This window comes from Gekko japonicus, unplaced genomic scaffold, assembly GCF_001447785.1.
Source record: "Gekko japonicus isolate JY-2015 unplaced genomic scaffold, Gekko_japonicus_V1.1 scaffold1136, whole genome shotgun sequence".
In the NCBI taxonomy this organism is placed as follows: domain Eukaryota; kingdom Metazoa; phylum Chordata; class Lepidosauria; order Squamata; family Gekkonidae; genus Gekko; species Gekko japonicus.
In genome coordinates, this window is record NW_015174306.1 from 51,901 (window position 1) to 72,180 (window position 20,280).

General features: G+C 41.2%; 1 protein-coding gene across 1 annotated transcript in view; it reads right to left on the bottom strand.

Moving 5' to 3' along the window:
• Positions 1–19,453, bottom strand: part of POC1B (POC1 centriolar protein B) — a 42,615-nt gene extending 23,162 nt beyond the window's left edge. Inside the window, exons 1-9 of the mRNA XM_015424128.1 lie at positions 19,336–19,453; positions 17,619–17,703; positions 15,271–15,442; positions 12,130–12,309; positions 9,065–9,172; positions 7,940–8,055; positions 5,703–5,836; positions 3,775–3,843; positions 1,501–1,653 (exon numbers count right to left, since the gene is read on the bottom strand). Coding sequence (XP_015279614.1) covers positions 1,501–1,653; positions 3,775–3,843; positions 5,703–5,836; positions 7,940–8,055; positions 9,065–9,172; positions 12,130–12,309; positions 15,271–15,442; positions 17,619–17,703; positions 19,336–19,350 — 1,032 coding nt within the window. The 5' untranslated portion in view covers positions 19,351–19,453. The remainder of the gene's footprint in view (positions 1–1,500; positions 1,654–3,774; positions 3,844–5,702; positions 5,837–7,939; positions 8,056–9,064; positions 9,173–12,129; positions 12,310–15,270; positions 15,443–17,618; positions 17,704–19,335) is intronic.
• Between the last annotated feature and the right edge of the window lie 827 nt (positions 19,454–20,280).

The following is a 20,280-nucleotide window of genomic DNA, read 5'->3' on the forward strand; positions in this document are numbered from 1 at the left end:
CATTCTCCCTTTAGCAACTCAAAGGATGTTAAAATAAATTGCTATAGGCTGTGGGGTACAAAGAAATTAGGGAATTCTCTTGAAAAATTATTTGCCTATGACAGTAAACTTGTTCCTTATCCATAAGCAAACTTCCCCCTCTACCAACATATATATGTTGTCCTGACAAGTTAACAATTACAGTACAGAGTACAATATTTTCAATATTGAATAAGAAATTCACTCTGAAAATCCTATTTTGAACCAAGCTGATTTCCAGTATACAAACTACTCTTAAATTTTAGTGCTATCTAGTGTAGGTTTGAAGAACAAGAAGCATCAGTTTCAAAATGCCTGCAAAGAGCATCAATAGTTCGAAAGTGCCTTAGTATCATTGTATCATTATGCACAATGTGATCTTGACTGCCCTAAAAAACTACATTTATTACTAGTTTTCAGTATCTCCTCTAATCATTTGCTGACATGGCAACATAGCATCATTTGTTCTAGTATTTCTCCATTATGGGCAGCAAAAAACGTCAACTGTTTGACTGCTCCAGAAAGATATAGTCAAGTTTTTTTGATACATGAATTTTATTAGAACAACAAAATCAATTCATTTCATATTTGTACTAAATAAACAGATATTATTGTGAAACAATAAAATTAACTTTAAATATAATCGATGATTATATTATTTTCATTAAAGTTATTATTTAATGAAAATGTGTGAAAATCTGTAGTCAATGTTCTCAGCTGCCTCTAACCTTATGCTTCTATTCTCTGATTCTCTTTTGGGTATTCTCTTTTGTCTCTCTAACTCTGCACATTCTCTCCTTCCCACCCACCAGCCCACCTAACTTTATCTGCCCCCACCTTCAGTTTCCCCTCCTTCCCTATGCCTGACAGCTTCTACCTGGGAAAACTATGGCCCAGTTGTACAGTGGGGAACCCACAGAGACTTGTGGAAGAAACCCTATTTCCCCCTGTAGTTCCTTCCTCACGCTATTTCCTCTTTCCCTCCTCCTGGCAACCCACATATCCTCACCTTTCCCTGCTTCCTTTTTTCCTTCCCACCCACCAACAAATTTATTTTATATGCCCTCCATCTTCAGCTATATTTATTTATGTCATTTATACCCTTCCTTTCTCCACAATGGGGACCCAAAGCAGCTTAAAGCAATGAGTTTTCTCTCAAAAGCCAAAAGAAACCTGGAAAGGGCCTGTCCCCTTCCCTTGTACTGACAGAATCCAAGTCTTGGAATGCTGGGAAAACTGTTGTGGTTGCCTACTAATGGCCACTGAATATATTCACTTATTAAAGCTACAGAAGTTCCATTTATCATTTTGGGTTTTTAAAATCCCATAGTATATTGTTTTCTTTTTAGATATCAGATTTTTCTGCAAACCTAGGGTGGTTTTCAGGCTTGTAGAAATTCCTGCTTGTTTGTGTTCAGTTTCGGATTTAAGTATCCTCAGATTTGCCCTTTTTCAGAATTAGATATATTAATAATTGTTTACCTCAACTGATTGTGGTTTTACATTATGTCGATGAGGAGATCGTGGGTAAATATCAAGCAGGTGAGGGGGTTCATCAATATGTATCCTCCGCATATTCTTTTTAAGAATTTTTTTATACTCAAATACATCAAAATTAGTCTTCCACAACAACACCTGTAACAAGTCATAAATGTATATTTAGTGTGGCAAAACAACATAATCACTTTATATAGTCAGGGAATATGTTACTTCAAGCACCTTGAATCTATTAACTAGAAAAACCTAATAAAATAAAATAATTACATAGCAAGAATTCAAGACATACCAAAAATAGTTCAAATTAAAACCAAGATTTTTGAGAAAGAAAAGGTAACCAGAGTGAAGTCATCTTTGTAAGAGCTCTTGAAAATTGGGTTTTAAAAAAATGTTATAAAAAGTAGCTCCTTCTATGCTGTGGAGTGTTGTGAGGAAAAATTCTACGTCATGAGCCAAAAGAGCTACTAGCATTAAAGTTGTGAGCAAGCCTACATTAGTTTTTTAGAAGATTATTACCATAACTGAAATGCTTTCACAGTAGTCAAAGAGCTCTTCTGAAGAATTTTGCAAAGTTTTGCTAAATCACTGAGAACATCACAAAGGATAAATAATGCCACCTTCTATTGTGGTTTACTTCATTTTTCAGGGCAGTATTTGTGTACTGAGTCATTTTCTTCTTCTACTTGTTCTTTGCAATATTCAGTGAAAATGTCGTAATTCTTAACCAAGGCACTTATAGAGAAGTGTCTAGAGACTTCGTTCAGTGGCCTAAATGAACCAATGTCTCTGTCTGTTGCATTGGCTCACCATAAGTCAACTGTGACTTGATGCACTTTCTACCACCACAGCAAAGGGAACCTTAAAAGGGAAATGGGGCAGGGACAGAAGGCACTGAGAATTTGGGAAAAGCAAGAGTGATCTTAAGACTTGCAGAAGTACTTTCTCATCCATTTTTCTGGGGAAACAAACTGATGTTATTAAGCCAGAAGGGCAAACTTAATCAGGTTTCTGTTCATCCTATTTTCAAGGTGGTGAGAAGTCTCCTACTTCAGCCAGGATGCTTTGTAGCCCCTGGATAAGTTTGTCTCTACCTTTCCAGCACATTTATTTTGAATTACATTTTTGATACAATACTCAAACGTCTCCATCTCTCCCTTCTCAAGTAAGTACTATCCTTCTCCTTCCTATCTTCCACCACCCCCTCTAGCTTCTTGAAGAACTGGCCCTGACTTTAAATGTATGACTTTGTAAAGCAATTTCTATTTGGAGGCACAATAGTTACAACACAGGAAACTGGAAGCTGGTGTAATTTCTCCTGCCCAGTTTCTCCACCCCCCACTTCCTTCCCCATTTCCAATGCCTCTTCTGGTCAGGTCAAACCAACCCCCCCTCCTCCTATGCTGTTCTGGTTCCAGGGGTGCAGAAAGCCAGGCTAGAGCTTCAGCCCTTTTCACTCCAGACAAAAGGGAGGGATGATCACACTGGCCGCTCACGCTTGAATGAGGAGGAGTGGCCAGCTGAAAACCTGTCGAGAGCCCTGTGCAGCCTTGATGTCCTTTGCTCCGTGCAAAGCTGCCCTTGGCAAAACATGCGGCTCTGGGAGCTAATCCTAAGGAGCGCCGCGAGGCTTACTCACGAGCAGACGTGCTAAGGATCAGGCCACAAGTGCCCATTCTGTTCCCCCTCTTCTTTCTCTCCTCCCTGCCCCCGAGGTCCATGTGGGTTCATCCTTTCCACAAAAGGAGAGAGAGGGTGGTCACACGACCTTGTTCCTCCTCCCCATGGCCGCGGTATCTTTTCCAGGGAAACCAGGCACCGATGCCTACTGGCCCACCCCCGTGGCTCCCAGAGGGATGCAAACTGGAATGCGCCACCATGTGACTTTCCTCTGCCTTTGTCACTGAGGGACAGGGGGAAAGAGAGAAGGCAACCACTATAGCCACCCAAGGGAAACATGGCTGGCCATTGGCTATGAGAGCTCTAAGCACCTGGTGCCCAGCTGCTGCCTCCTCCCCTCCATCATGCTGGTGAGGAAGGAAGGGAAGGGGCTTTGGATGCAGAAGCACCGCCCAGGAGGGCACTGGTGCACTCCAGATAACAGCTTCAGCTTCCTTCTGGAATTTCGTCACCCTGCACAAGCCAAAAATCTGTGCGCTAAGGGCTAAAAAATTCTGCATCAGCACACACTAGCACAGTTGAGTAGGAACACTAATTTTGACCCACATACCTCCTAAAAAGAACCAAAGAGCTTTAACAAACCTGTGTGTCTACGCCACCAGAGGCAAACATTTCCCCACCTTTTGCAAAGGCTACAGAGAGGACAGGTCCCTGGGGGAAGACAATAGATAAAGATTAGCCATTTTCTTTCTTGTACATTTTCCCACTGTCATTACCCTTGGATTCTTTAGTCTCTTTTTGCATGACACCTTTCCTATTCACTTCAAAACAGCTTTAATTTCAAGCAGCAGTTTCAGCAGTCAAAAATTGATTTTTATGTTAATATGTCATTTCTCAGAGAGCAATTTCAACTTCTATAAATTGACCATCCTCCATTGTTGTTATACTTTGTAGTTTAGACTGACACAATACCATAGTAAGTTAATACAAGGCTATTTACTAAACCTTTCATTAGTTATCATGTAACTATCTATGAGTGGGGCCGTAGTGGCTTAGAGGTTAAGATGCTGAGCTGCAGACCAGAAGGTCTGAAGCTCGGCAGTTTGAGACCCTACTGCCGCGTGACACAGTGAGCTCCCATCTCTGGCCCCAGCTCCTGCCAACATAGCAGTTCGAAAGCAAGAAATTGCAAGTAGATAAATAGGCACCTGCTCCCAGCCACCCACCTCCAGCCCTTCAATGATTGGACTGTTGTCAACTTCAAATTACTCCCTCCCCCTCCCCCCAAAGATGAGTGGTTTCAGTTGCTGGTTTTTGTTTTTTTTTTAAATGCAGCCCTAAAATATTGATATATGGATTTAGTGTTGTAATAATAGTTTAAGCAGTTTCTCTGAATTCCCAGCTTTCATTTAAAAAAACAAGTCTCTAACTCCTTCCCTCATGGAGATATGCCTTTTCTTTTATATCTCCACAAGGGAACAGCTAGAGCCTTAAAAGGGGGGGGGGGAATTCAGAGAAACTGCTTAAGCTATCATTACAACACTATATTGATATACATCAATATTTTAGGGCAGTTTTTTTTAATAAGGGAGGCACTATGACAACCAATGATGAGAGCACGCTCCCATGAAAATCCTTATTATTTAAGGCATGTGTGGAAGAAAAACAAACTGACTCCACAACTGTGAAAATGCACAGGGTTGGGCAGACATGTGGAAGAACACTGCCCAAACAGATTCCAGTGCTTATGGATCAACTGTCAAGAAAATCAGGAGCAGGCCTATTTTTGGGCAGGAACGCACAGGAACCGAATTCCAGCTGGCTCCCAAGTTGGCCACGCCCAGCAGGAACTCATTAGCATAATAGGCCACACCCAACAGCAGAAAATCATTATGATTGGCTACATTAGGGGTGTGTGGCCTAACATGCAAAGAAATTCCTGCTACAAAAAAGCCCTGGGTTTTGACAACAAACAAGGTAAACAGAATAAGAAGCAAACGTGTGGAAGTGTGGATGACCACACTTCTGGTAACGAGGGGTGTGTGGCCTAATATGCTAATGAGCTGTACTGTCAAGGGTGTGGCCTAATATGCTAATTGGGTTTGCTGTTGGGTGTGGCCTAATATGCTAATTGGATTCGCTGTTAGGTGTGGCCTATTATGCTAATGAGTTCCTGCTGGGCTTTTTCTACAAAAAAAGCCCTGATCAGGAGTAAGTGGAGTGTGTAAAAAATGAATGGTTTCAGATGAACAGGTACCATGTAGTGTCCATAGATTCTGGAACACAATGACTGTATTAATATCGTACGTGGCTGTGGGGTTCTGAGGCATCCATGCCCCTGCCCTCATCAGCTTCCTCTGCAGCAAGACGGTTCACAGACTAGACAAATGCTGCATGTATAAGGTGCCCATCTGATGCACTTCGAATACACACACACACACGAGTCATCAAACTAAGAAAAAAATGTATTTTCCCACCCAGACATTATCTCAGTGTAGGAAAATAATAATGCATGGTGGCCCTTAACAGCAAGGCCAAAGAACAGGATATGAGAACTAACAGCATGCTACCTCATGTCCATGAAGTGTGTACAAGAGTCTTCCTCCTAAAAGATCTATGATCTTAACGGTACCATCAGTAGAGGCTGTGATGAGATAGTTACCAGAAGGATGGAAAGCTGTGTAATTAATGGCAGCTCTGTGGACTGATAGGAAAATTTTTAAAAATTAGAATTTGATGCAAAAACAGAACATACACCCTCCACAGTCAGAATATTTGCATCTTAAATGGAGCCATTTTATAAGGAACAGCTTTTCTGCGGTCAGCTTTTCCCTTGTCTTAGTAATTTTCTACTTTCCTGGTCTCTAGTCATTTTGGACCACAGGCACTCTCTGTTATCCTTAGGCTGCCACTAAGTCCTTTTTAAATACCTTTTGGTATCACACTCTGGTCAGGAGAATGCCACTTTCTTTGTGGATATCTATTATGTTACCCTTTATCTGTGGCAGGTTGAAATCATTGCTTTCCTGCTCACCTAATGGTGTAATTCTTCATTAAGTTACAGCATCATAGGGCAAAAAACTCTACTGTTTCAAAAAAAAACACCCCACACTTATTCCCTAAAGAAGTGTCTCAGACTCCTGAACACTCAGTTTAAATACAATAACATGAGTTCAGCCTCCAACCTACAATAGGACTATGTGTAGGATTGCACACAGTTGCCCCGATCTTTTAAAATAATGAAGCAAGTTTTCAAACCATATGTTCTTATTCAGGCTTAAATTTAGAACAAAACAAGAGGCTACATGTTCACATTTTGCCCAATCCAGAATTTTCTTTCCTATTTTTGCCAAGATGACAGCTCACAAACTGGATTTGCACATCCACTCACTTTGTTAGAACTCATATTTGCATGCAAAATTCTCTATATAATATTTGATGTGACCTTGGCAGAACACATGGATACAGAAACTCCCACTCCTTAGGATGAGAGTTTACTTGCTCTGTGTCGTATTTGGATGACACAGGTTAACCTGTACCAGGATTTCTTGTGGAAATGGGGACTGGTGAGTAGAAGCTTCTGAACTGAAAGAAAAGAGAGCTGTTCCAGAAAGAGGAAACATGAGAAAGAGAAGGCAAGCCTCAAGGTGGTTCGATATGGAAAAGTTAATGCACGTGAACAAAGATCGTAAGGAGCCAAATGTGTTGTAAGAAAAATCCGTTGTACAATACCAGATGAAGGAAGCACTGGCTCTTGAACGCTCATACCCTGATAATGTTGTTGGTCACTAAGGTGCTCTTGGACTTGAATCTAGCTCTTCTGCTGTAGACCAACATGGCTACCCTCCTGAAACTATCTTCCTTGAAAGGATAAAGCAATCAAGAAATCAGTAGGAGATTAAGACTTAGAAGGGCAGCCAAGAACGAACTAGAAAAAGTGCTTAAGTATAAGGAAGTGTTGCTGGAGACCAAGGTCAGGAAAACTCATCCGGTGGTATTCCTTGTAGCCAGCGTGGTGCAGTGGCTAAGAGCGGCAGACTCTAATCTGGAGAACTGGGTTTGATTCCCCAGTCCTCCACATGAAGCCTGCCTGGGTGACCTTGGGCCAGCCACAGTTCTCTCAGAACTCTCTCAGCCCCAGCTACTCTCACAAGATGCCTGTTGTGGGGTGAGGAAGGGAAGGAGATTGTAAGCCACTTTTGAGACTCCTTAAAAGGTAAAGAAAAGTGGGATATAAAAACAAACTCTTCTTCTACTATGTGTGGATGTGAATGTTGGACAACAAAGGACACTGACAGGAAGAAAACTGGAAGAGAGTTTTACAGATAACGTAGATTGCCCAAAAGACTAAAAAGTGGGTTCTAGATCAAACCGAACTTGAATTTTCCCAAGACCCTAAAATGATTAAACTGAGTCTATTGTACTTTGGCCATACCATGAGAAGATAAGACTTGCTGGAAAAGACAATAACAGTAGGAAAAGCTGAAGGAAGCAGGAAAATAGGAAGACCCAATATGAGATGGAATGACTCAATAAGGGAAGTCACAGCCTTCAGTTTGCAAGACCTGAGCAAGGCTGTTAATGACAGGACATTTGAAGGTCATTAATTCATAAGGTCGCCATAAGTCACATGCAACTTGATGGCACATAACATGCACATACAGACACACACACAAAGCTACCTTCTGAATTCCTGGCAAAAGGAAGATCTGAAAAGGGAGCATCTCACAGTTTTAGCCTTATATCTCATCAGCTCGTAAAGAATTTACAAAGAGGTTTTGTAATCTTGAGCTGCATGAACAGTTACCTTGATGTTTCTGCAATAACTTGTTTGTTCGAAGGTCCCATATCTTCACTGTGTGATCAGAACCTGCACAAGCTATGCATGTACCATCAGGACTGAAATCTACATAGTTTGCAAATCTACAAGAAAACAACAGAAATAACTTTGTCATTTTTTAGGAGCAGTGGCAAGCACTTGAATTAACAAGTCCCAGTTTGTCTTAAGATTTCATTCTTATAGCACAGAAATATCAGATATAATTACATTCTGCTTCACTTACACTCAGTCACAATTACTAATTAGATTTCTCCATCCCTCATCATTTGAGAGTTTAGAACAGCAAAGTCTGTTTTGCTAAGCTAAAGAGGAAGTAACTAATTGAATTGCTAATTGCACAAAGAACCATATGTCTCTTTCCTTTATGTGAACCAGTCTTGAGACTAAGGGCGATTTCTCACTAGAGCTGCCTCGCAGCACAGCGCCATTTGCCTCGACACAAACATGTCAATTTCACACCCGAGGCTGCGGGGCTGCATTTTGACTCGGGGCTTCGCCCGATTTCCTCCGCAGTTTCGTGATCCTGGTTTTTGAGCATCATGAAACTGCGGAGGAAATCGGGCGAAGCCCCGAGTCAAATGCAGCCCCGCAGCCTCGGGTGTGAAATTGACATATTTGTGTTGGGGCAAACGGTGCTGTGCTGTGAGGCAGCTCTAGTGAGAAATCGCCCTAAGGCTTTTTACCTTTACCATGGAGGAGAAGGAATGAAACAACAAATCCACAATTTAAGGGAATATAAACCACCACTAACAGGATATAGCCACATATACAGCTGTGGATAGCCTGAAATTGCTATAGACAGAACTGTCCAAGGTACACATTCCAGTTGTGGAATATTTTACAAGAAGATGGAGAAAATGAATAGTGCCAAGTCAGAAGAAAGGTACAACTGAAGTCTAACATCCAAAAAATTAAACTATTAGAAATGAATTTATTTTTATTCAGAGTAGTACTAGTCAGATCACTCCTTAATTAATCATAACACCCTTAGATGTTTCTTATAACAACCTGCTCATAGAGCAATTGGAATTAAAGAAGAACTGAAGTCATCAGTTAAAACCTTCTGCATTTTCACATTTGAAAGGAGCTTACCCATCACTGTCTATGATGTTATCAACACATATTCTGTTTCTTACATCCCAGACTTTAACAGTTTTATCTTCACTGCAAGATACTATTAATCTTCCATCACGTGAGTATCTAGAAAGGAAATATAGAGTAAGTAGCTTATAAATTCAGAGATTGTTCAGTGTTTGAATACAGCACTAACGGTCTTTATTAAAGCAGAAAAATGTCTACCTTGTCCAATTTTTAACATCCAATCACTGTGACATACAAAAATGAAAATGTATGAAATGGAAAATAAAAATAGGACTTCACACCTGTCTTGAGCACTGACAGTGTAATCCTATGCAAAGTTACACCCTTCTGAGCCCATTGACTTCAATGGACTTAGGTATAACTCTGCACTGTTAAAGTCTGCTGAAATAAAACGTTCCACTCTGTACCAGGAACATTGTTAGAATCAGACCCAAATGTATGGAGAGAAGTACCAAGAACTGCATCACCACACAATGTAGAAACTTGGGCTGGATTTACAGGCAGTTGACCATTTGAGTGCTGTATTCAGAAGACCTGTCATGAACTACCTATTAGACTATCCACTTAACAGTTGAATTAAATTATAAACACAGTTCATCTTCACACGTGCAACCAAACATGGCATTAACATTTGTTTTAGTGAGGAAAATGACATGTGAATGACACCATGAGAATAATCAAGCATCATGAAATATGTAGGCATCACACTCACACAAGAGTTAAGGATTCTGCTCATGATGCTGGCTAGTCAAAAGTGGAAAGCTCAGCTTTTTAGAAGTTCATCATCAATATATCTACTTCTCAACATGGCCCCAACTGTGATGTTTAAATCCAGAGACTGGGGCCATGAACAGACAAGACAGCTCTTTCTACATACTTGAGGAAAGTCCCAGGTTTTCAGAAAAATCCAAAATAAAAAATGGAAGGTTACCTTCCTCAAATAATAGCAGCAGCACATGTACATTTAAGAAATGAATGCCCTTTGCAGTAGCCATTGTGGGGGCTGCTAGGCAACTACAACAATATTGTCAACCTTAGTTTCTGTCAGTAAAAGAAAGGAGGAGGGGACAGAGTGGACTCATTGAGGCCAGACCTCGCAGCAACCATCAGCAGTTCAGGCCGCTTGTTACAATTCAGCAGCAGCCAGCAAAGGCAAGTCTATTTAGCCTAATAAATTCAGAAACCAAAGCAGTACGTGCCTTGTTAAATCAGTTTAAATAAATTCGATAATGTTAATGAGTAGGCTGGCAGCCTATACTACTAAGCATGCTTACTAGATAGTAAGTTCCACAAATCATTGTAGAGAAATGTTTTGGAATCAAGTATAAACATAATTCAGTTATGGTATATAGCACTCAAGCTTCGCTTTCTCTACCTTATACACTTTTCTACCATGTTTACCCACTGTCTGCTTAGGGATACTCCACACATCTCTCCTTATATATAATTGAGTAGTGGGGTGGCACTTTCTGAACATTCCACACACCTCTAAATCAGTTGGCCCCATGATGTGTCACTCAGAAACTGTCCCTATCCACTGGCTGTGCTGCCTGAATCCCGCTCACAGAGGCGGTGCCTGCCAAAACTTTCCTCAGAAGACGGTTGCTTCACTCTGGTGGACACAGCTACTGTCTTCACTCTCCTCGCCAGACAACGACTGATTCCCTCAGGGGACAAAACCCGCTGTCTTTAGCCTCCAAGCCAAGTTTGCTGAGGCAACACTTTCCAGAACGGGAAAAAAAACCCTACCAAGTAAACAGCTGTTAGCGTGGTGGAGGCGGGGGGGCAGGAGGGACAAGCCCAAGTTATCACAAAAAAGCCAGTGGATATACAAACAAGCAGAGGATGGGACCAGACACACAGAAAACAGGAAGCCAAAAACCCGAGGCATGTCGCAAAGCAGAAATACAGACACAGTCATAGACACGTAGGCATGCACAAACAGGACAGGGTTGCCAATAAAATGTTATTTTTCATTTCCCTGACTTTCCCAGACCAACATTTGTCAATTTCCCTGACCACCATTCAAATATAACCACAAGTTAAAAAATGAATAGGTCAATGCTCCCTCTAAGCTGTGGAGTCTTGTGAGCAAAACTTCTACTCCATGAGTTACTAGTATGAAAGTTGTGAGCGAACGATTTGGCTACTGCATAAATTAGTTTCCTCCGGAGCCATCCTTACTGAGCTAAGACAAGAATGTGTGAGCTCGAAGCTAAAAAAACTGTGAGCTAGCTCACACTAACTCAGCTTAGAGGGAACACTGGTCGTATTGCATTAATGCAAGGTAAGGTTCCACTCTACAACTACACAAGTCTCAACTGCAAAAATATTTGTCAAAGAGATTCAATATTAGCTTCTTTCAACATTAACTGCAGCAACATATGTTTTGCAACTGCACCAAAAATTACACCAAGATACAAATTTCAATTCAAGTAAACTCTGAATGCTAACAAATGACGTAACATTTTTGTTATTGTTTTAAAGGTACACTAAAAATTATATAAACATTCTATCTAAAATGGTTGGGAAAGGGCATCATTGAGTTCTACTTGTATTCTGCTACTTCTCTATTCGAGTTGCCACAAGAACAGATTGTTCAATAAAATGCAGCAGCAGGTCAAAAATCCACTGCTTGAATATATTTTAATCACAATTTCCTTGACTTTCCCTGACTTCAGACCAATTTCCCTGACTTTCCCTGACCAATTTTCATTTCCCTGACTTTCCAGAAAGTGGCAACCCTGCAGGAGTACAGGAACAAGTGGCTGAAGTGGAGAATGTTCAGAAAATGCCACCCCACTACTCAGTTATATATAAGGAGAGATACTGCTAATATGTACTTAACCTGCTTCCAGTCGATGCATTCGTTACACATTACATCTTTCTAGAGCTCGTTGTATTGCTTTTACAATAGGCTTTACTGCTAGTTTAACATATTTCCACTAGAAGGACAAGGAGTGCAGCAGGTCTTAGAAAAAGGAAAAAAATCTGCTAGGACAACAGTGGAAACTTTGACTTTTCAGACTGGAAAAATAAGAAATATAGACACTCACTTTGCACAGCGCACCCAGTGAGTGTGCTGAGAGAAGGTAAACAAAACACTCTGACTATATATACTCCACACTTTTACCAATCTGTCATTGGATGCAGTAACTAGGTATTGGCTGTCATGTGAGAAGTTCACACTGCGGACTGATGCAGTATGGCCTTTTAATGGTGTGGATTCGCCATGACTGTAAAAAAATTAAAATTGCAGCTATATTAGCCCCACAATAACATAGCAAAAGAAATTAAAAGTTCACAGTTCAATTCACTTTTCCTTCAACTTGCAGTTTGAAGATGATTTGTATTTTCAAAAGGAGACCTGCTAGGTGGTATCTGAAGAAGTGTGCTTGCACATGAAAGCTTGCACCTTGAATTAAACTTTGTTGGCCTTAAGCATGCCACTGGACTCCGTCTTTGCTCTGCTGCTTCAGACCAACATGGCTGTCCACCTGAATCCAGGTTAGCATGTCTCTTTCTTTAACATGATAGCTTTGCACAAAAGAGCAAATCTCAATTACAATATGGTTAAGGGCCCAATCAGATTAGCACACCCAGGGTGGATAAAAATCAATAATTTTCTTTTTAAATAAAAAAAAATGGATTTAAAAAATTTAAATTGGATTTTGTTCAATAAAATGCTTTTTGAGGAAGAATCTATTTAAAGATTACTTTCTATTAAAGATACTTTATAGCCCAAATGTTTTTCATCATGAAATATTAAATTTTAATTATACAGTAAGAGACTGTATATTCAGGCAACATTTAAAATTTTTTGTAAACGAATTCCATTAATTCATGCATTAGGGCCCCAATGTCTCACTCTCCCAGAAGTTTCTGTAAGATTATTTTGAGTGATGGTTTCTGCCTAGCAGATACCATCACAGATGTTTGGTTTTGCAGTTCTTACAACTGTGAATCTGTGTCTATAGAGATAACATTACTTTTATTTTTTTATTTAATATTTTATTGCATTTCAACAAACATTGTTATAAATATACTGCAGTAATACTTATCAAAATTATACAACACTCAAAATAGAACATACACTTAATTTGATATTACACAACAGAACCAGTGAATAGTAATGGTCAATACCTGACAAGAAGAATAAGCCATACAACACAATAGGTGGCTAACCCATTATATTGCACAAGACCAAGCAGGCTTTATGCCACACAGGGATATCTCCGATAATACACATAAAGTGCTCACAATTGTAACATGCCTCTTCTAAACAGCAAAAATGTTTTAAAATAAACATCTAGACCTGAGAGAGAAGAAGAGTTGGATTTATACTCGCCCTTCACTCAGAGTCTCAGAGCAGCTTACAATCTCCTTTCCTTCCTCTCCTCACAACAGACACCCTGTGAGGTAGGTGGGGCTGAGAGAACTGCTCTTGAGAGGACATCTCTGAGAACTGTTACTGACCCAAGGTCACCCAGCTGGCTGCATGTAGAGGAGTGGGGAATCAAACCCAGATCTCCAGATTAGAGTCTGCTGCTCTTAAACACTACACCAAACTGGCTCTAGAGACCTCAATTCTAATGTTCCTATGCAAATCTATGTAGACAGAAACAACCTATTACCACAAGTGCTAAATATCAATAAGTTCGATGAAGAGAAGATTGGGGTGGAACAGGTCTGGGTGTGAGGAGATGGGGCAAGCAGCACAAATGAACACTTTTTTTAGCAGAACATTCCAGAAGTCTTAAGTTCTTTGTGTGTGTAACCTCATGGATGTTTAAGCAAATACAAGAATCCATATGCCATATTATGCTATTGTTTTAGTTAAATAAAACAATTTTAATGGTTATTGTTGATGATTATTTTTCTCCTTCCAGTAAAGTACAGAAGAAAAGTCATCCAAGCATGAATGATAAACCTATTAAATTGGAGATAAGGTTGCCAGGTCCAATTGTTGTGCCAGCAGGGAGATTGGGGGGCATTCCAGGAGTGGGTGGGAACATCAAACGATGTGCATACATCAACAGGAAGCGACATAAGCATGCCGGTGACGTTGGGGGCAACGCTCTGGTTTTTGGGAAAAATGCTATTGTAGAACTGCCCTGAAACCACAGAGTTTTACCCCAAAACCAGAGCATCACCCCCACGTCACCAACATGCCTACATCACTTCCAGGTGACATCAGCGCATCCTGCATGCCATCGCTGCTTGGGGGTGTGGGGGAACTTCTTCCCACTGGTTGGCAGGAGCCCGTGAAAGCAGGGGATCCCCCGCCCCACCTGGGGAATGGTAACCCTAACTATAGATAACAAAGTCTGAGTTCAGTGGCATCTTTAAAACCAACAAAGTTTTATTCTGGGTATAAGCTTTCATATAAGCTACCAGCCCAATGGGAGCTTTGACTCTCAAAAGCTTATGCCCAGAAAATCTTGTTGGTCTCTAAGGTGCTACTGGACTCAATTCTAGCTATCCCAAAATAGTAGAATTTGAGGACATCAATAAAGCTCATGGGCAGCAGATTCAGGCTGGACAAAAGGAAATACTTCTGTCTCTAGTGTAGGAAAGTGAAATAGATTGTTCCTGCATTAACTGGTATGGCCAAAGCAGGAGATGTGACAATCAGGCAGAGCCTTTAAACCGCAATGCTGATACAGCAGGAGATACAGCAGGAGTGGTTACTACCTAGAGAGAAGCTGATTTCCCCAGGACTAAGGGAAAGGGGTAGCATTGCTTGGTGGAGAACTAGGATGGCTATGGAGCTTTGCTGAGCTCCTAGGACCCAAGGGAATGGGGCTTGCAAGTCTTTCAAGGCTACTTTTAATAATAATGTCATGGATTTCCCACGTCTCATCTCTCTGAACCTTAAGACAAAGATCTGATTCACAGTTTTATTTTATTCATTTTTTATTTTATTTGCTTATTTATACCCCACCTTCCTCCCCAAAGCAGCTTACATCATTCTCTTCTCCTCCATTTAATCTAATGATACATCCGTGACAAGCACTGTGAAATCGGACATTGCAGCCATTCACCTCAGGTAAATGCAGAAGAATGCTAATTAGTACCTTTCATTAATATCTTCTACCTGAAAATACCAAAGATAAGCCCTAAATCTCAGGCTCTTTTAATACAGTGACTGATGTAAAAGCAAATGAAATGGAAAACTTTTTCTCATTAATACTTACATACAAGGAATCCAAAGTCTGGCTGTCCTGTCTTGAGAGGCAGATGCTAGCAGCTGTCCATCTGGTGAAAACTCTACACTGGTCACCCCTTCCATGTGACCCACAAATCTGAAAGCTTTGGAATTTGGCCTTAGATTCCATATCATAAGAAACCTGTCCAAAGAAGATGTGGCTGGCAAGAAATAGTTATAAAGCTACTGACTATAAAAGCAACATAGCAGGACCACTACATCCACACAGATTATAAAACAGACTAAGTTTTTATTCTATATATGATACGTCTTGATTATTTTACTTCCAATTCATGAGTTATTGTAGAAATAAAATGCTGAATCTAATAGAAATATCAATTTGCACAGACTGAAGCCATGGGGGGGGGGATGGTGGCCTGTGATGAATCTGGGATGGGGGTGGTGGTGGAATAAGTAACTGTCAATCCCCCTGAAACACATAAAAACACCAGAGATAGCTAAGGAGATGACCAAGCTTCCCTAGTCTTAACTAATTTTATCAGACCCAAGCCTCTGCCAGAAAAAGAAATAATATCTCTAGAGTTTTTAGAAATTAAGAGGTTTGATTATAAAAGGAACATTTAATATGACCATTAGGAAGCATTATTCCCATCCCTATTATTTTCTCTTGGGTTCCTAAACTAGAAAGCCATTCCATAAAATTTTGGAACAGAAATCTGAATTTTTAGAGTGATCTCTACATGAAGTTTTAAACAAAAAATTAGAAGTGGTGTTTTGCTACATATAATTTATAGGGTTAGAATAAGATTAAGTAGAATTTTGCATGCCATTTTAATACTTGCCAAAAATTATAGCAAGAGATGGATGAAACTGTGCAGTAAACCAAAGAAATGTTTGGTTGTTACAGTTAGAACTAACAGAGGAAAAGATAACATTAATTTCTCTTGCTGGAGACAGAAGAGGCTAAGGGGAAAAGGTCCCTAGGATCCAGATCTAGCATAACACTATGTATTTAGTTTTCTTTTTGTCCTGTGACAATCAGTATCCCTAGATGTACCCAGACAGGTATCTGCAAGGGCCACCCAAGCAGTCAAATTACTCTTGGAACACAGCTGTTTCACCAAACAATGAACTCAGCCTTATAACAGTTTTATGCCAGTCATAAAAATATGAAGATGGGAAGAATCAATACAATAAATTGACAGGCAGCAATAATGTCCCAGAGAGGCTGTGGCTCAGCGGTCTGCATCTGCTTGTCATGCAGAAAGTCCTGGGTTTAATCCCTGGCATTTCAGTCAAGGAACAGGTAGCAGGTGATGTGAAAGACTGCCACCCAAAACCATGGAGAGCTGCTGTGGAATACTGACCTTGATAGATGAATGGTCTAAGATTCAGTATATGGCAGCTTCACATAAGTTCCGCTGAGTGTGTTTGTACAATGTATAACAGCCAGATTTGAATCCAATAGCACCTTAAAGATATCCTGAATCAGATCCTGAAAGCTAAGCAAGGCTGACCCTGGCAAGTACTTGGAAGGGCGACCTCCAAGCAATACCACGGCTGGGTACAATGGCAGGTAATATCAAGCCACCTCTCTGAAATGTCCTGGCCCCTAAGGGTCACCAGAAGTCACCATGACTTCCAGGCTTCCGCACAAACACACACAAATACAAACACCCCCCCACACACAACTCTGAAAATCTTGTTGCTCTCTAAGGTGCTACTTGACTTGAATCTGGCTGTTCTGCTGCAGACCAACATGGCTACCCTCTGAAACCGCGTTCAATGTATGTGTCAGTGAAATAATATAAGCAAAGCAGTAACATCCATACTAACACTTCCTACGGAGACCAAAGTTTACTTCGGAGTTAACTTTACAGATAGCTATATCATCACACAAAGGTATACATTCTAGGCTATGTCAACAGCTTTGGTTGAACATCTTTCTCATCACAGATAAGGAAACAGACACACCATGTTTTGAGTAACTGGGAATTTTTAACACTGAGTCTGTATGGGAAGCAAGCTGTACTTCTTCTAACTGGCAAATCAGAAGAGAGTTACAAAAGACATTTTACATATTAAAGGTATATTTCAATTCTTCTCATCTTAAAGCCAGAAGCGTCTTCTATCATTCCAGGGCTCGGGGGTCTACCCATGGAAGAAGCAGCCCCACTTGTTATCACAGACCAACTACACTGGATTTTTCCTAATACTTATTCCACCATGGGACAAAGAATTCAAAAGACTCCAGAGCAAGGAGTTTTCATTAGGAAACATTTTTTTTACTTTGACACAGAATAGGTCTGTCAATGGAAATTCCAACAAGAGACTCTATGAATCCTTTGTTCATATGAGCTTCAGCAACAAACTTACCTAGTACTTTAGTATTTGGACTGAAGGCAACACAGGTTACTGCATCTTTGTGGCCTTTAAACTGACGGATCAAAATAGGATCCTCCTAAAAAAAGAAAACCCAGCATTTAATTTAAAATAGGCACATAGTTTACTGAAACAATAAGTTGCTTCAATATATAAAATTCCACAATAAATCTTATTAATTCTTTAAGGTGGCAGTGCCACCGTGGAACAATCCTGTCTATTATAACTTAGTTGGTAAATTACTAATCTACTGAACCTTTCCTTTGTAAATTTGAGGTAAAACTTGCAGCTTGTTTTGGAATTCACTTGAGGTGTAGTACCTGACTTAAAACTATTCAGCACTAAAGCTACAGTATTAAAGCTTCCATTTAAATAATGGCTAAGCACTGTGGCGTGGGTGCCACGGTGTGAGTTCATGATATTTCTGGACATGATCAGGGAGACTCACAACCTTGCCACAGCAAAGCCTGAACATCTGCCAGTCTCTCTAGTGCATACTTGTACACTCCCCAGACCAAGAAAAGTAAAACTATGGTATCCGAAGGCAACAGGGCAGAGAGGGTTGCATTTGCAGACAAGGTTCACCACCATCGATATAAATCAACAGAACTTGGTGGATTCATTGGCCTGTCTTTTTCCTAGCACAGATAGCATCAGTGTTCCCTCTAAGCTGAGTTACTGGGAGCTAGCTCAGTTTTTTAGCCTCCAGCTCATACATTTTTGTCTTTGATCAGGAAGGATGGCTCCAGAGCAAACTAATTTATGCAGTAGCCACATTGCTCACTCACAACTTTAATGTCAATAGCTCACAAAGTAGAATTTTTGCTCACAAGAGTCCACAGCTTAGATGGAGCATTGGATAGCACCATGCACAGCTTGCTTGGATCATTTGTAATTTGTAGCAACTTTTCCACTACAACCTTCTGGGTACAAGTTGAATGGTTGTGTGCAAAAACCCTTGTGTTCACAATTAACAATCCAGATGACACTTTCGTCATGCAAGCAATGCAATTTGGGCAAAATAAACTAGCCACATTCAAACCAGTGATGCGAAGTAGCCCCTTACTTCAAAATGAGCATGTTTATAATGGCCAAAATACACTCAATCTTGAACAATGATTTGTTATTTTTCCTCACCATTATGACCTTTACAGCATTAAAAAGGATGGGAAAATGCTGCCCTAGTCATTATGTAGATTAAGACTGCAGTGCAAGATAGTGGTGGAGGGGGAGGGAAGCATCAGATTAACAGATCTGAGTCCTCTCTTAGGAGACATCTCTTCATTGAACAGCTCACACCACCTTTAAAAGTGACAAGTGTATGGGGGCATACGTTTTGGCTACCCTGATCCCACGTCTCTAGATGAAGTCGTACCCTTGGCCAGTAGGGTGAGATACACACAGATGCAGGCACGACTTGCTGACTGAATAGCACTTTATGGATCTGTCGCTGCAAAAGTGGCCTCAAGTCTATGAACGTTTATGCTAGAATAAAACGTTAGTCGTCAAAATGCCACAAAGGCTCTTGCGTCGTTTTGCCACAATAAACGTGCCAGTCCAACTGACAATGCCCGTGTTAGCTGGGAGCCTGTGGAAATGGACAACAAACAACGAAGGGGAGGCCTGGCGGGCGGGCGGCCAGCCCTCCTCCTTCTCCGCCCGCCTCTACTGCCTCGCCGTACCACCACTCTAGCAGTGGCCGTACTCGTACCAGTACTGACGCCATCCGTGCCTGCGGAACAAGAGCCGTAGCCGCTTTTCACTTCGCCAGCTTCCCAGGCCCTGTCAAAACCCCCGCGCTCCAGACCGCCTCAGTCAAGCCCCGATCCCTGCCCTTCAGAAAGGAAAAGGAATCAATTTCCGTTCATGTGAGGTCAGCCCAAACTTCATCCCCCTTCACCCAAACCGAGAAGTTGCTCGCGGAGGGAAGGGGGGGGGGGGGGGGGGGGGGGGAGAACCTCCGACCCAGCTGCTCAAATTCAAGCTCGGACATCCATACAATAGGCGCTCGACTCGCCCTTAAAGCAACCGCGTCTCTGAGGCTGCAGAAGACGCGGTGGGGATGTAGCCTAGCAACAGCATGTCCCCGGATGTGAGTTTATGGGCGGGGCGCAAAGCGATTTTAAAAAAGCTAGTCGTAAAGTGGGTTATGTCATCTTTCGGGGGGGGGGGGGGGGGGAAGAGGCTGGTAAAGAAGCGGAGTGTTTAGCAAGGAGCTTTGGGATGAAGATCGCCAGTATTAAGCGTTGTGGGTGAGAAGAAATGAAGGTACTACCTAATAGTAGCCGGTGTGATTATTTAGAAAAGATTTTGTTGGATGATACAAATTCATGTTATGGTACAATCAGTTCCCCCCTCCTTTTTCGGAAAACCCTGGATGAAGAAGTATGCCTCATATTCAAGGATTCACTTTTATCTTGTTATTCGAACCTAAAATCCAAACTGCTGGTAAAGGTAAAGATTCCCTTGCTCGAAAGCCAGTCGAATCTGATGGGATCTACTAAAAAGGACAGGATTGCCCATTGGAAACAATGGGAGACGCTGGAAGACCTATTGGAAATCATGGGAGCCAGGAATGCCAACTGACTTGCATGGGCTCCATTGGAAAACCATTATTTCCAATGGGTCTTCCAGCGTCTCCCATTGTTTCCAATGG